This window comes from Ambystoma mexicanum, chromosome 2q, assembly GCF_040938575.1.
Source record: "Ambystoma mexicanum isolate Mex_15411 chromosome 2q, UKY_AmexF1_1, whole genome shotgun sequence".
NCBI classification, from domain to species: Eukaryota; Metazoa; Chordata; class Amphibia; order Caudata; family Ambystomatidae; genus Ambystoma; species Ambystoma mexicanum.
Genome location: NC_090924.1, coordinates 1,277,492,016 through 1,277,507,311, shown reverse-complemented (window position 1 = coordinate 1,277,507,311; position 15,296 = coordinate 1,277,492,016). Strand labels below are relative to the sequence as shown.

Sequence of the window (15,296 nt, the reverse complement as noted above, 5' to 3'; positions counted from 1 at the left end):
AGGACTGAAGAAAGCCCTTTGTCAAGCTCCAGTCTTGAGATCTCCCGACTACAACCAATCCTTCACTGGACAAACAGATGCGTCTAACACAGCGCTAGGTGCAGTTTTAAGCCAACGGGATGTGAAAGGCAGGGAACACCCTATCTGCTTCATCAGTAGGAAACTGAAGGACCACGAGACAAGGTGGGCCTCTATAGAACATGAACGTTTTGCCATTGTGTTGTCGCTGAAGAAGTTCAGGCCATACTTGTATGGTTCTACTTCCATTATTCAGATAGACCATCAACCCTTGAGATGGTTAATGCAGATGAAGGGAGAGAATCCAAAATTGTTAAGGTCAATCAGCCTCCAAGGGTTTGATTTTACCATAGAACACAGGTCAGGGTGTAATCACCAACATGATGATGGTCTCTCCAGAAAGTAAGACGGACTGGATTAGGAGATTCATCCAGGAGTGGATTAAATCCTCCCGTCCCTTAGTCTGGGGAGAGACGAGTCTTGGGGAGAATTATGTGCTAATTCCCTTCAACCTTAGAGACCCCCAGCTCTTTTGCTGAACTTTAGGACTTTTTAAATTTTAACCCTGGATTGAGTGAGCCCTTTTTCTCACTCTCTCATATGTTTTTGACCCGATTTGGATTATCTTTTTCCTTTATTTTGGAAGTCTGACAAACTCCATAGGCATCTACTTTTGTATGGTGACACACAGCTCCTTCAGTGCAGTGTCACAGAGAAGTCCTTTGGATTTCTCATAAGGTTTAAATACTTTTTCTTGCGAGAACTACTGTTCCCAAGAATAGTAAAGTGAAATTGACTTTACTTACCTTTTCCCTTTGTAGGTCCAGCACACCACATCTTATGTGGAGTGCTGGACAGTTACTTAGTAGCCCCTTTTCCTACTTACACATGTAACATTTTTTGTTACCCTCACTACTTTAAATGGCTGGTGGCAGTGGTTTAATTTTCCTACCATGGTGCTTTTCTACCGTAGGCTGAATCTTCAGCTGCAGTATGGGTGACCATTTTGTCAAAATGGCCCAGGTTTTTTTTTTTTTTGCCATATTTATGGTTTGTGAGGCCTTTCTTAGATTTTACTCTGCACGCCAAACCAGGTTTGAGCCCTTTGTTAGTTTTATCTTTGGCGGGCTTTAGTACCGAAACCCGCCTCTGGCTCCGGTGTGTCTGGAAGGGCAGGAAGTGAGGGAAGTGCCTGAAACTCCCCTGTCCTTTGTCTCCATGGTTACCTGAATGCACCCAGTCCGGATTGGCTGGCAGGCTGTCCTTGCAGGACAGCCACCCTGCGGTGTGAGTGACAGCTAGGCTGTGCATAAATGGGAGAAACCTGCATAAACAGCGAGGCTTCTTGGACTGAAGACAGAGTCGACCACTTGGAAGAACAGACCTATGAAGAAACCGTGAACGAAGTGTGCTGCATCCTCCTGGGCCATTGAACTGACCGGTGAAGCCCTGCTGATGTGCTGAAACTCCTTTTTGTAATCGACAAGAGAAGCTTCAGACGGACGACTTCTTCCCTTGGGTTAGTGGGACCAACTAACCCCGAGACGAACTTTGCTGGAAGTCCTTCCCCAACTGGCTGTACTTCTTTGCTGCTGCTGGAACCGAGTGGCAGGAGTTGAGAAATCCGTAGTCGAGTGCCACGTCTGTAAGCCGGCCAAACGTTCCAGGAAGTCTCCTGAGGACCCTCCCAAAGCAGGACGTCCCAAGCTCGAGTCACCTCACCACAGTGCTTGACTCAAGGAGTGAAGGAAGCCCAACCGGTGTCCAAGATCCGCGGTGGTGCTGCTTACCAGGTGCTGAAACCGCAAAGTGCTGCTGATCCGAAGAACGCCCATAGCTGCCGCTGACCTTTGAATTGCTGTGCAGGAGTCCTCCAGACATTCTACCTCTTGACCCCACGACTGAGGCCCAGGAACACGGGATCTGCATCTCTGCAACCAGACAGAAGCCCGCTGCACACTCTTTTTCTAACCAAAGGTACTGTTCTGACTCTGGGGTACTTACCTCATCATCTGTAGCTTGCTTTTCTCAGTTGAGACTTGCAGTAACTGCATTTCTAGAGTTGATTGTAGTTCTACCTCTCACAAGTGTAACAGCTTGTGACCCTCCAGTGATTTTTCCTTCAACAAACTCTCCAGCTTGACTTGCAAGACTGTTACCATCTAAGAAGTGGCTCATATCCTTTCCTCCAATTGACTTTGGCTGTCCTGGCTCTGAGCAGACTATTCTGTTCCATTGACTTTGATTCTTACTGTCCCTCATAGGTGATCCACTGGTTTCTAACTAATATTGCTGGGAAAGGTTTTTATCTAGACTTCATTGGAAGATTGAAAATGCTCACATACTCCCGAGAACCCGTTTAAACTTTTTCCTTCCTTTAAACTTTCATTTCTACCAGCCTCAGAATTTACAAAGTGCAAAAGTGATATATAAATGCCATTATTGTCCTAGTTAGTGAAGTCACCTCAGGGTGTAGGAAGTGTGTATGAAGGATCTCAGAGTATCTACTTGCTTTGCCTTAATTCTGAGAACGTATTTTGAAGCATATTTTCATTGTTGCACATGGCCCTTTTTAAAGAATGCTTATTTAAAACTGACCTTTAAATAAATAATAAATAAATAATAATTTGATTAGAAATCCTTGAGTGTAAGTGTTATTTGTATATGGTGAATTTCGATGCTACAGCTCTACAGCTCACATTTACCCCTCTTGAGAGAAGTCTGGCTGTTCAGTCACACTACCAACTTGTGTAGTACAGACCTATCCCAATAGGTGGGTTACCCAATACCAACAGGACAAGGGTTGTGTAGTCTCCCCCAGGGTTACTACATCAATTCTTGCCTAACAGAATTGGACTTCCATTTTTACTCTCAACTTTCAAAAATAGGGAGTAAAATACTCCCACTTCCAAATCTTATCTGGAGCACTGCATGTGGGCGTTTGTGACAGCGCCCAAATAAACAAAACTAAAACTACAGATTGTTTAATTTAATCAGCTTTTGCTCCACTAACTCCATTTCTTCTGTAATCAATGGAACTACCAAAACAAAGGGCTGATGAAAAGGGGGTTCAATAAGTGAAACAGACCGAATAAATAAAACAAACCACCTCAATGAACACAAAAGCAGCACAGTGTCCAGACATCCACTGAAAGCCATTACAAATAACTCGCCAACAGAAACAATCTCCTTAAGAGAGCAATGAAGACCTTTCCATTTGCCCAATGCTCAGTCACCAATCCCTGATTCTGCTCCTCGGATCTCATGAGAGTCCACTCTACAGTACTTTCAGTTTGTATTTATGAGAGGCAGGGCAAAGGTTCTTCTACCAGAAACACTTTTCAAAAGCAGCCAAGCAGAAGAGATCAATCCTATTAAAGAGTGTTGTACATTGGTAGGTGGCACAATATTATAATGGTAAGGTCAACAGTTAGGAGAGGAGAACCATTGGTACAAAAAACAAAGTCAATAGTGACTAATGTATAGGAAGCAGAGAAACCGATTACTGGAACAAATAAAGGGAGATTAGTGGGGGGCAAAGATGCTGAATGGCTGTGGGGGAGGAGGAGGGTACTTTCTACATCAAACACTTTAAAGTTTGATCTCCACCTTCTCTCCTAAATTCCAGTATTATGCGGATTGCAGCTATCCTTCAAGCTTCCCTCCTTTGCTGCCCCCCCTTCCTTCCTCATTCCTGACTGCCCATCTGCTATTCAGGCATGGTTCTCTGCTAACGATCTCTGCCTCAATGCCAATAAGACAGAGATCCTGCTCATTGGGACCCCTGCTCCCTCCTCACCTCCCACACTCTGGCCGCTCTCCATGGGCTCCACCCCTCACCCTCCTAGAAGGCAAAACACCTTGGTGTCGTCTTCAACAACTCTTTCCTCACATCACAGACCTTGCCAAGAAAGCTCACTATCAGCTGCACCTCCTCAGAGGCATTCTCCCTTTCCTCACCACCCCAGAAATGTAATGTCTCCAGAGCTCTGGTTCTCTCCAGGCTGGACTACTGCAACAGCCTCTTCAATCTGCCTAACTCCACCCTTTGGCCCTTCAACTAATCCAGAATAAGACTGCAAGACTTATCCTTGGCCTCGAACCCAGGGACTGCACATTTCCAACACTAAAATCTGCTGCAAGGATCAAGTTCAAGACCCACAAGGTTTTCTGGAGCCTGGGACCCTGCTACATCCAACTCTCTCTCCCTAAATACCTTCCTGCTTGAGCCCTTTCGTCTTCTAGCTCCAACTTCCTGTAGATCAGATGCTTTTCCAAGCAGAGAGTGGGGGGTAGATCCCTCTCCTCCGCAGGTGTCTCCCTCTGGAATGGCCTGCCTGACCCCCCTCTCGGACTTAAGCTGGATTTCCTTAAGTTCTGGAAACTTCTCAAGACCTTCTTTTTTTCTTCCTCGTTCCCCCTCCCCCGCCAATGTCCCTGTCTGTCTCTTGACTGGCTGCCTGGTTCCTTCAGATTCTTACAGGGCACCATCCACCACTGCACTTGGCCTGCCACCCCCACCCCCTCCCACCCAACCTGAACCTGATCTTCCGGGTCGCATCCGCCTGTACTAGCCTGGCTGAGCATACACCCCATGAGCCCTAACAGGCCCTTACCTCGCACTTAGCTCATGGGCATTCCTTCCCCTACACTCTTTGCATTCCCATGGCTCTGTCCACCTGGCCTCCCTGGCACTTGGTTTCTCACTGGTCCTTCTGCCCTGACTGGCACTTCCACCCCCATTGCACTTCTTGTTGCTGCACTTGCACGATCCGAATGTCGCAAGGCCTAGTAGGACCGTTTTTGCCATTCCTGTTCCCGCCCCCGCCAGCCTTAAAACACATTGTGTATAGGCGCATTATAAATACCCAATAAATAAATAAAAGTTATTGTAAAGGCTTCAAAAGAGGAAACATGTTGGCTTTTTAGGGTGTATGGCTTCCAGTAAAAGGGCACCAGCAGTGGGAAGGAACAGAAGCAGGAAGAAGCACAGGGAGAACATATGACATACAGTCTTGAAAGTCAATAGTAAAGGGGAGAGGGTAGCAGGGTGTAGTTACCACCCAGAGGCAATTAGCTTTGTGGTGCTGATATTCCTTCTATATGGCCTTCAATGCTCCCTGCCACCTCTACTGAGCTTTCTGAAGAAATCTCAGGAATTCAAGCACCCTGAAATGACAGCCCTCCGACATTAGCTGCAGTCAATCGTGCTGAAAAATGTACTGTTTGCAAGGTAAGAGATGCTCATACTCACAGTGTTGATTGCCATACGTGCTTCAAAGTTGTCAACACAACTTAGGACGAGATCAACTGGTTTCCCTTCTTCAAGTCCACCGTAGCTGAATACCAAAGACTAGGGTTTAATTCGCTGTGTTCAGACAGGTATTTACAAAACAGTCAATGCAAGCAAACATTTCTTCGGATCACCTTCTTGCCGCCAGAGTTCAAACTGTTTAGCCATATTTTAAAATAGGATGCCAATATAGTTGGTATTTATTATTAACCGAGTCTGTTTGTGCATTATATTTTAGAAACATGTATGTTTATAGAGCATTTAGCATCAACCATATTTTGCTATTCCTTACCACTGTAAATAACAGAGCCTCCGGAGGGTCACAAGAGCAGGAAACACCTTGTTATGTTTTTATGAACACAGGAGGGTGAAATAGTGGAGTATATATGGAGGGCAGGTGTGATCCAGAATCGGAGCTGCTTGGGAGAGCTATTTCTTTTCTCACAAGCTTCAGTTTGTTTTGCCAAAGGCTGCTAGGATAATACTAACCAACTGTTTTCCTTCACAAAAATCACTATCTTATATATGTATGCTGACTAAATGCAGTTAAATGCTGAAATGATGATTTACGAGCATGGGTTAGAAAAGTGGCAAGACTGATTTTAAGCATGCTTGCCATTCAAAGGTCTTACCTGACTCGGTCCATGAAATGTTGGAAATTGTCCACGGTTGTGATGTTGTAATTGTGCACCTCAAACTGGACATCAGGATTGATATTTCTGGAAGGCAAGCAGCAATGATAAAAGCAAGTTATTATAGAAGAGCTATCCCCAGCTTGAGCTGAAATGCAATAAGAAAAAAACAATTGCCCTCATGTCACTGGCATCACTGAAAAAGGTTACAGACTGTTAAGGGAGTTTTCCTAAAATCCCACTTGGAGGCAAGACTTTAGTAAGCTATCCCAGTGCTTTGTAGATCCCCCAACTCTTAGTATCAGTCTGTACTATTGAGAGACCTTGGTAGAGTGGCAGAGCAGTCAGGCTCATTTTAGGAGGAAGATGTGAGCTGTAGGCAAGTACACTGAACATAGTTAGTAATACACATCAAAGAAACACTTACACATATATTTATATTAAAATATAGATGCATTATATTTACACAAGAGTCACTGTTAACTACTTAGCACAATAAACCAACTCATTGGTATACTTTACAATACTTTCAAAAGCCCACTTATTAGTTGGTAGCTGCTGAATACGCACAATTGTTACAGGAGTTTGACAGGTCCACCGTATTATTGGTAATAACTCTCACCCACAAAGTAATATGGTAACAGCATTTAGTCAGCATACACATATAAGATAGTGATTTTTGGGAAGAAAAACAGTTGGTTAGTGTTATCCTAGCAGAGTGTGTTCAGTCTCGTTGGTGGACACCAAGACTGTGTTCTGGCTATGTTAGGCCTGAGGAACGCCTATGCGAACAGCTAGACGGAATGTGCTCAGCTAGCTACGTTTTATCAGGGTGATGAGGTGATCATGGAGTCGTGTTCATATGCGAACAGCTAGGACGAATTAACAGGTGTATAGCGGTGTTGTAGTTGAATGATGGTGTATAGTAGAGAGTAAGCGTAGTGGTGGGATATGGTGGTTAACAGTAAAAGCACCTGAGATCAGGCACGTGAGCAGGACGGTGGGAACGTATGTAGCGACATACAGATATATAGCGGCAGGGTGGATATAGGTATATATGGGAAACCGATATATATGGGGATACAGGAGGATGGCATATATAGGGGACACAGGTATATGGCGACAACATGGGGAACCAGTGTTGCCTCCATTCGCTACATCTGCCAGGTCCGCACCGCCCGCAACCTCCGCTCCATCCGTTCGATCCCCCCGATTCGTTCCATCCATTCAGTCAATCTATCCATTCCATCCACTCACTCCTTTATTTTCTCTACTCAATCAACTCTGACATTCTGTTTACTGTGTCCACCAACTCCAATCATTCCTCTAGTCGATCCATTGGATCCTATCATGTTGGTGAACACCAGGAAGGACAGCTTCGTTGTGCGTTTCGTCATTCCGTTGGCAGGGGTTTTGGACACATCTTTGGGTGGTTATCAGTGTTCTGGGAAGAGCCATGTTTTAGTAGTTTGCAGAATGACAAGTAGTCTTCGGTGAGGCGGATGTGGGGTGGTAAGCGAGTTCCATAGAGTGGGGCCAAGGCTGAGTACGAGGATCCTCCTATCCTGACCGAGTGGGTGGTTGGTATCACTAAACGGAGGGCAGAGCTTAATCTTAGAGTGTGCGGTGGGTGGTAGGGCTTTAGCTTGTCTTGCAGGTATAGAGGACCTCTATAATACCAGCTATTCTCTGTCGAGGTAAAAAAGGAGTTCAGCACAGCAGCAGTGCTTCACCGGGTAATTCAAAGGACCAGGACGTTGCAGAAAGCTTTGTTCACGGCTTCTTCGTTGGATGTTTCTCCCAGTCGTCGATTCGGCCTGTAGTCCCTAAACCCTTGCCATTTAAGCAGGTTTCTCCCATTCATGCACAGACTAGGCCGTCTATCACACAGCATGCTGGCTGTCCTGAAAGGACAGTCAGCCAGCAAATCAGGGCGAGTTGCATTCCTAGAGACAAAAGACAGGGGAGTTTCGGGGCCTTCCCTCACATCCTGTCCTTCCAGGCATGCTTCAGTGCTCAAGCCCACCAAAGGCAAGACAAACAAAGGGCTCAAACATGTCTCAACGCACAGAGTAAAACCCAAGAAAGACCTCAAAAACAGGAAATAGCAAAAAAAGAAGACGGGTCATTTTTACAAAATGGTCACCCATGGGTGCTGTACTGCAGCTGAGGGTTCAGCCTGCGGTAGAAAAGCACAATGTTAGGGAGAATTCTCTGTTTAGGCTGAATTTCCTAACCTAGTGAGTCCCCCAGCAGCTTTGCTGGATTTCTGGAGTTTTTTTTTTTCCTTCTGCCAAGAGCGAGACCCTTTTTCTCCCACTCTTGGACATGATTTATGGTGTTCCTTTGACTGTTAATGTGTTTTATGAGCTATGGGGTCGTTTACTCAATAGGGTCTCATGTGTTTTTACTATGTGTGTTACACAGCACCCTCCGTGCAGTGACACAGGGGTGTCATCGTGACACCCCACCATAGACTCCATACCCTGGGACGGACTACTGTCTCCCAGGGCATGTAAAGTCACCATTGGCTTTACTAGTCCCAAATTATGAACAGAAACCAGTACAAACCATCATATTGTGGACGTACTGGGTGGGGCAATTCGATTTCCCCGGGGTCTGTTAGTCGAGGGGGCACGTCTCCGTCCCCCCTGATCGAGTTTTGGCTGGTGGCAGTGGATACTACTTTTTATATTTGACCGCGAATATATCCCTATGGGATTTTCCCATTGTTCGAGGCTACCAACTTCAATTATTTAATTCTCATAGCCTCGAACCTACCGCCGGTTTTATTTAATTTAATATTAATTCGCCGGTTGGTATTTTTTGCCAGGACTCGATTCTAAAATGGCGTTTGTGTTCTCTTCTTTGACTCCAACCCAAGTCGAGCCCTTTGTTCCACTTTTGGCGGGCTTCTCCACAGAAGCCTCCAAAAGTGGTGCCACTATGTCTGGGTACCACAGGGGGTTTGAGAGGGGGTTTAGGCGCCCTGGACTGAGTTACCTTGGTAACTCAAGTCGCACTCTTGTGTGATTGGCCCAAGTGGTGAGCCGGCCGGCTCACCACTTAGCATGTTTGATTGACAGCTAGGCTGAGTGAATGGGGGTGTGCTGCATAAAAGCAGGGCTTTGTGGCGTGGAACTTCAGAAGTTGCCACAGGACCTGAGAATCCGAGGAGGGAGAAGCTGAGCCGACCTGCTACGACGACACCACCGGTGGAGCCCTGCGGAACCGACTCACCACTTCCCGACGACAGAGAAGATCTCCCTGCTGGAGAGTCTTCTTCCCCTGACTGGTGGGCACAACCAGTTTACCTTCTTTTCCTCGCATCCCAGGACATCTTGTGGTCGAATTGCCCGTGCCAAGCACCCCGGCAACCGGATAGCCACTTACCACTGGACCGCGAATAAAAGGACCGCTCCTTTTAACTGAGAACTCTGCGGCTGATTTCTTCCCTGGCAGTGCAACGGACTCCTGGCTTCCTCCCCAACGAGATCCTCTCTTCCCCCGGACGAAGCACCGACTTGCATCCGCTGCCAGGAACAACTGCCCCCGCTGGAGTATTCTCACCACTTTAAGGTACCGGGTCAGCCAGGCCTCCCTTTCTAAAGATTGCTACAAGGTAATAATAATCCCTTAATCTTTTGGACTGGGCTGGCCGCCTTGACCATCTAACTGGTCCTTTTCTTTTGGTCCAACTCTTTCTGAACCTTGTCGAGACTCTTGTGCACTTTTCAACCATGTGACCTTGGACACATTTCGTTCTGATCCTCTTAAACGTGGATCCGGCTTTCTGAACTCTAACTTCACGGTTTGACTCTGCCTTCCTCTCTTGCTGTGTTCTTATGAAAGTGTTGGGATCTGTTTCAATTTATACTCTGCCTTTTTCTCCCTTTTAAAACGAATTATTAGAGTGCCATCTGCGTTAAGCGCTCACCGCTGTCTGAAAATAAGTGGAGCTTTACTTAAGACTTGTCTAATATTCTTTTAAGGGAGTGTATAACTTTTAGTGACCGTGTTTTTGAACTGCTTAATATTAGTGCCTGTGTGTTTTATTAGATGTGGTTTTAAATAAATAATTATATCTCTTTTACACCAAGCTCTGGTCAGTGTTCGCTTGTTCTACTGTGTTCTTTTGACCTATTGTGAATATTCTGTATACTGCCTAACTCTTCTTGAGGGAAGTCTGATTGCTCAGCCACAGCTACCAAGTGAATCTGTGTGGTACAGACTGCTACTAAGTGGGTTTACTGCCAAACACTGTAGTCTTAAATCTTTTGCAGTGGTCCCAGAGGGAACTGCACAGGTTTCTGCCTAACACACAATAGTAGGAAAAATTAAACCACTGCCACCTCCTATTGAAAGTAGTGAGGGTAACATAAAAACGTTACATGAGAGAGTAGGAATAGGGGATACTAGGTAACCCCCTATCCCCCAGCAATCCACATAAGATGGTGTGTGCTGGACCTACAAAGGGAAAAGGTAAAGCCAATTTTTATTTTATTGCATTTATATAGCCCTTTAATCCAAAGTGCTTTACATGAGAACAAGAAAAAAATACAACTAGCCATTGAATCACAACTCGAAAACAGTATAAGGAACAATTTACATTATTGCTGAGGAGAGGAGGGAGTGGAGAGAGAGAGGTGTGAGAGGGAATGGGAGGTATTAGTGGAGGTAGAAGCGGAAGTAAGGGGGAAGGCGAGAAGGTGTGAGGAAGAAGAGAGGAAAGAATAAGACTAGATAAGCGCCGGAGGTGGGATAGAAGGGAGTAGAGAGGATGGAGAGGGTAAGGAAGTACAGGAGTAAGAGGTGAGGCATGAGTTGGTGGGAGAAGTAGGAGACGAAGCGAAAGGTGTTAGGGAGGGGAATCGAAAAGATAAGATTTTAAAGAAGAACGAAAGGAAGGGTAGGAGGGAGAAGAGCGGATGTGGAGGGGGAGGCGGTTCCAGTGGAAGGGAGCAAGGAGATGGAAAGAGCGGGATTGGGCGCAGGGGGGTAGAGGAGGAGAGAGTAGGAAAAGATTAGCAGAGCAGAGAGAACAAGAAGGTATAGAAAGTAAGAAGGGAGGAAAGGTAGGGGGGGCAAGACCATAAAGGGATTTGAAGACAAGACAGAGGAACTTGAATTTGAGCTGGGAGTGAAAAGAGAGCCAGCCTAGAGAGGTGAGAGAAGAGGAGATGGAGTCAAGAGGTGAGAGAAGGCAGAGGGAGCGGATGGCGAGTGGTAGACAGATTTGAGTGGGGAGAGGAGAGGAGGGGAGTCCATGAAAAAGGGAGGAATAGTAAAAATGGCTGGAGAAGATGGAGGTAATTAAGAGTTTAGTAGCGTGAAAGGTTAGGAGGGGTCGAATATTACGAATGCTGTAAAGGTGAAAGCGACAAGACTTGGCAGCAAGAGAAATGTGGTGAGATAGAGAGGTTTCACTTTCACTTTACTAGTCGTAGGATCTGTAGTTCACACAAGAAAAGGTATTTAAACATTATGAGAAATCTAAAGGATTTCTCTGCCACGCTGCACTGAATGTGCTGTGCGTCACCATAAAAAAAGCAGATGCCTATGGATTTTGTCACACTCCAAAACAGTAAAAACACAATTCAAAATCAGGTAAAAGACACATGAGAGAGTGGGAAAAAGGTCTCACTCACTCCAGGGTTAAAATGAAAAGGTCCTAAATCCAGCAAAAGAGCTGAGGGTCTCGAAGGTTGAAGGGAATTAGCAGAGAAACAACCTGCGAATGGGGTCTTCCTCTTCCCAAAAGTAATGCTGTTGGCTTCACTTTACTATTTCTTTCAGGATAGAAACGTACGAGTTCACCAACTGGGTCTTGCTTCCCCATACCTGCTGCTTAGCCTGTCTAGAAAAAGTCTACCTTGGAATAGCTGTGTGCAAAGTGTGTTGTGGGTTTTACTAACCTTGGTCTGCCTTGTGCCATCCTAAAATAAGTTCGAGAGTGATTGTTTACCTTTGTCTTCCACTGAACTGAAAAGCAACTGTAATTGTGAATTACAAAATTAGGTTTTAGTCACATGGTTTAACTGAGGGTTATCCTGAATGTAGTTATAGGTTTATACGGTTCTATAAATTTGTGTTTCACTCTTCAGAAAAGTATCCTGGTAACAGGGTTGGTTTACTAAGTGATTCCTTAACTGAGTGTCACTGCATGACTGACAGGGTCCAATACCCTTGACTTACTGTAAAGTAATCTAAAAGTAACTCATTGTGTTACTTCCCATGAATAGGTGTGTCCTAAAGGTCTGACCTCCCTAGAAATACTGTTAGTTTTCTGAACAGGGTCTATGCTTTGGTCTGTGTACTTTAAAGCATTGTGTTGTGTTTTTATAATTGTGGTTATATATAATGTGACTGTACTTATTTTCCCAAGATTCCTGTCATGATGCCTGCCCCCGGAAGACCAGACCAGGCCCAGCAGCCCCGGAAGCAGGCATCATGCCACTTAGAGCATGCCCAAAAGCCCCAGTTAGGGGCTGTTTGGGTACAGTCCTGGCGCCTATGGCGCCAGGCTCATAAAGATAAAGTCAGTCCTGGCGCCATGGGCGCCAGGCTCATTATTGATAACTTACCTGAAGCAGACCATGCTGCACACTCACCTGAGGCAGACCATGCTGCTTGAAGACTCAAGCCAAATGAGGCTTAGGAGGGACTATTTTACTGAAGGGACTATTTTGTTACTTGGGTGGGGCTGTGGAAGAATACTCACCTGGATCTTCTTCCAAGGCTATTTAAACCACGCCCGGACAGCCACACGTGCTTCGCGTTATTCTGCTTGCTGCAGAGTAACGCTCACCGTGTTTTCAGCAGCTCCAGTCTTCAGCCACGCCCGCTTCAGTCCTGGAACTCCTGAAACAAGAAGACAAAAAGGATAAAGATTAGAACAGGAGTTTTAACTTTAATCCTTACCTGGATCCTGATCCATTTCACGGAACTGAAAGACAGAAGTCTTTAAAGCATCGCTTTGCATTCCTACGGTGCCGCGCTGAACTCACCTGCTTGGCGGTACTTCAGCATTCCATCACGCTCTCTCCATCTTGCGGCCGCCCTCCGACACCTAAGGAGACAAAGACAGCAAGGTGAGCAAGGGGACACTCTAAGGCCATACAAGCTACCCCCAAGGACTTACCTGATTTACCACGGGAGGTACTCACCTCATTTCGGGTCGGCGCAGTTAACTCTGCTTCATCGCCGTACCCCGGCCCCTAAGGGGAGAAAGCAAGGACAATACCAGTTACCCCCCACAAAACTTACCTGATTTACCACGGGGGTCTCACCTCATCTCGGGTCGGCACAGTCAACTCTGCTTCATCACTGTACCCCGGCCCCTAAGGGGAAAAACACAATAGACTTACCTGAATCTTACCGAGTGCCATTTGGAAATCTTCGAGTGGATTAATCGGCAACTTGCAAGGAATCGGACAGAGTGAAGAGCAGACATTTGAACTCTTATGAACAATTGGACTTTAGAGTCAATACTGGAACTCACCAATTCCTCTACGCCAGTGAAGTAACTGGTCATCAACGCGCCCCTGCGGTCGACACAGGATGGAGAGCTCATCCTTCCAAACCATCAGGTGAGACTAAGGAGGGGACATCGAGTTATCAGTGGGAAGACAACGGGAGTGGGGATGGTGGGTTGACACTCAATTCCACGGGTGGTTAATTCCTCTTCTCCTTTGCAGAAGAATATTCTTGCGAGCCAGACAAACTAGGCTGAGCGGGCCAGTCCAGTCAGTCATCTCGGCGCTACACGTCACGCTGGTGGAAGTAACAGCGGCCCAGTTCCGGTCGACGCCCCCGTGGGAACCAGGCGAGCGTAACAATTCCTCTTGGCCTACTTGTATTTAAATAAACCCTTTTTACAATACACAGTGTTTCTTTGGTTCATATTTATGCTACAATTTCTTTGTACCATGCTACAGCCCTCTCTCCCTTCTAAGATAAGCCTGGCTGCTCGGTCTACGCTACCATATACTCAGGTGGTACAGCCTTATAAAAAGAGTGGAGTTTTGTACCATCTAAGTTGTATGGTTTTACTAAGCCCTTAGTTGGACTTCAGAAAAACTGTCCTAACAGTGTCCCCGTTTGAAAGTTTGTGTTTTGACAAGAAGCTTTCTGATCTCACACATCATTCATTGCTCACTAGGGACAAAGACTGATATGCAAATGGATATGTCCCATCTGTGAAAGGTACGGTGAGCAAAAAGCAGATGGCTGCGAACTCTCAATGTGGTTAAAAATTGTTAAGACTTTTTTTTATTGATAAATCAATTTGTGTGTATGTCCATTGTCTTGTGGCTGAGATGTTCTCAGATGATAGATTTTGAAAAAACTGAAATCTTTTTGAATTAAGTCTGATATAATAGTGGCATCAATACGCTGTTCAGGTTGGAGAGAGGGGTAACCAGTGCCTTTATGTGTTTATGGACTCTGCTAATAAATGAGACAGCATTTATAAATATAAAAGACAGACAATGGTCTTCTAAGGCTAACCATGGAAATACCACAGATCGTCATAAATTGCCAATGATCACACAAACCGTATCAGGGCTTGAAAGGGCACACTTTCGATAACTAAAGAGGCTCACCTCAGAGTGTGCTCCGCTGCCTCCACTTTACTTAGTCCAGCTTGATGTGGCTGGAAGAAGAGTCGGTTCATGTTGGCAAGCTCCACCTTGTCATAGTCAAAGAGGAGTAGCTATGAAAACAAGAAAATACTTGTGTGAAACAAGGACGTAAAGCATTTTACAGTATTTATAAAAGAGGAGCATATTTGCAGCATTAAAGAAAAAAACACTAAATTGTAGATCAAAACATGAAGCCAGTCTGGTGGATTTATGATGGACAAAAACATACTAATTGTTCAGATCTAGGCCTTTCCTAGTGGGAGTGCATGGATTAGGTTGTTACTTGCTGAAAGGATTGGAGAGGTTTAAGTGAAAGCATGATACTGGGCATTTCATTGGTAGGTTTCAAGAGAGACAAGCTAAAAGTGCATTAGAACAGCAAGGGGGTGTGGCAGGTCTAAGGATGGTATCAACAGTAAGTGACCACAGTTCATGGGTGTTTATTAAACTTCAGAAAGGGTTTGAAAAACGGCCATCTAATCCTAAATCTACAGATGAGAGCAAGCTATGACAATCAAATAACAGTCCTAGTGGTGTCTTGACAAAATAAAAATGGCCTACACTAATAAACCAATTGCCAATCCTTACCTCTAAATACAAAAAACAGTGTGGGAAACAATGTTATGTAAAAGAAAGAAGTGTGCAAAAAATGATAGGTCAGGATGCTCAGGTCATTGGCCTCCCTTCTCCACATTTCCAGCATCGGATAAG

At 45.4% G+C, this 15,296-nt stretch overlaps 1 protein-coding gene across 2 annotated transcripts in view; it reads right to left on the bottom strand.

Annotated features, from left to right (window-relative positions):
• The window catches only part of UBA5 (ubiquitin like modifier activating enzyme 5), a 131,483-nt gene that overhangs the window by 85,110 nt on the left and 31,077 nt on the right, over positions 1-15,296 (bottom strand). For both annotated transcript variants that reach the window (XM_069648693.1, XM_069648694.1), the window contains exons 4-6: positions 14,547-14,656; positions 5,944-6,030; positions 5,273-5,357 (exon numbers count right to left, since the gene is read on the bottom strand). In XM_069648693.1, the coding sequence (XP_069504794.1) occupies positions 5,273-5,357; positions 5,944-6,030; positions 14,547-14,656 (282 nt within the window). The remainder of the gene's footprint in view (positions 1-5,272; positions 5,358-5,943; positions 6,031-14,546; positions 14,657-15,296) is intronic.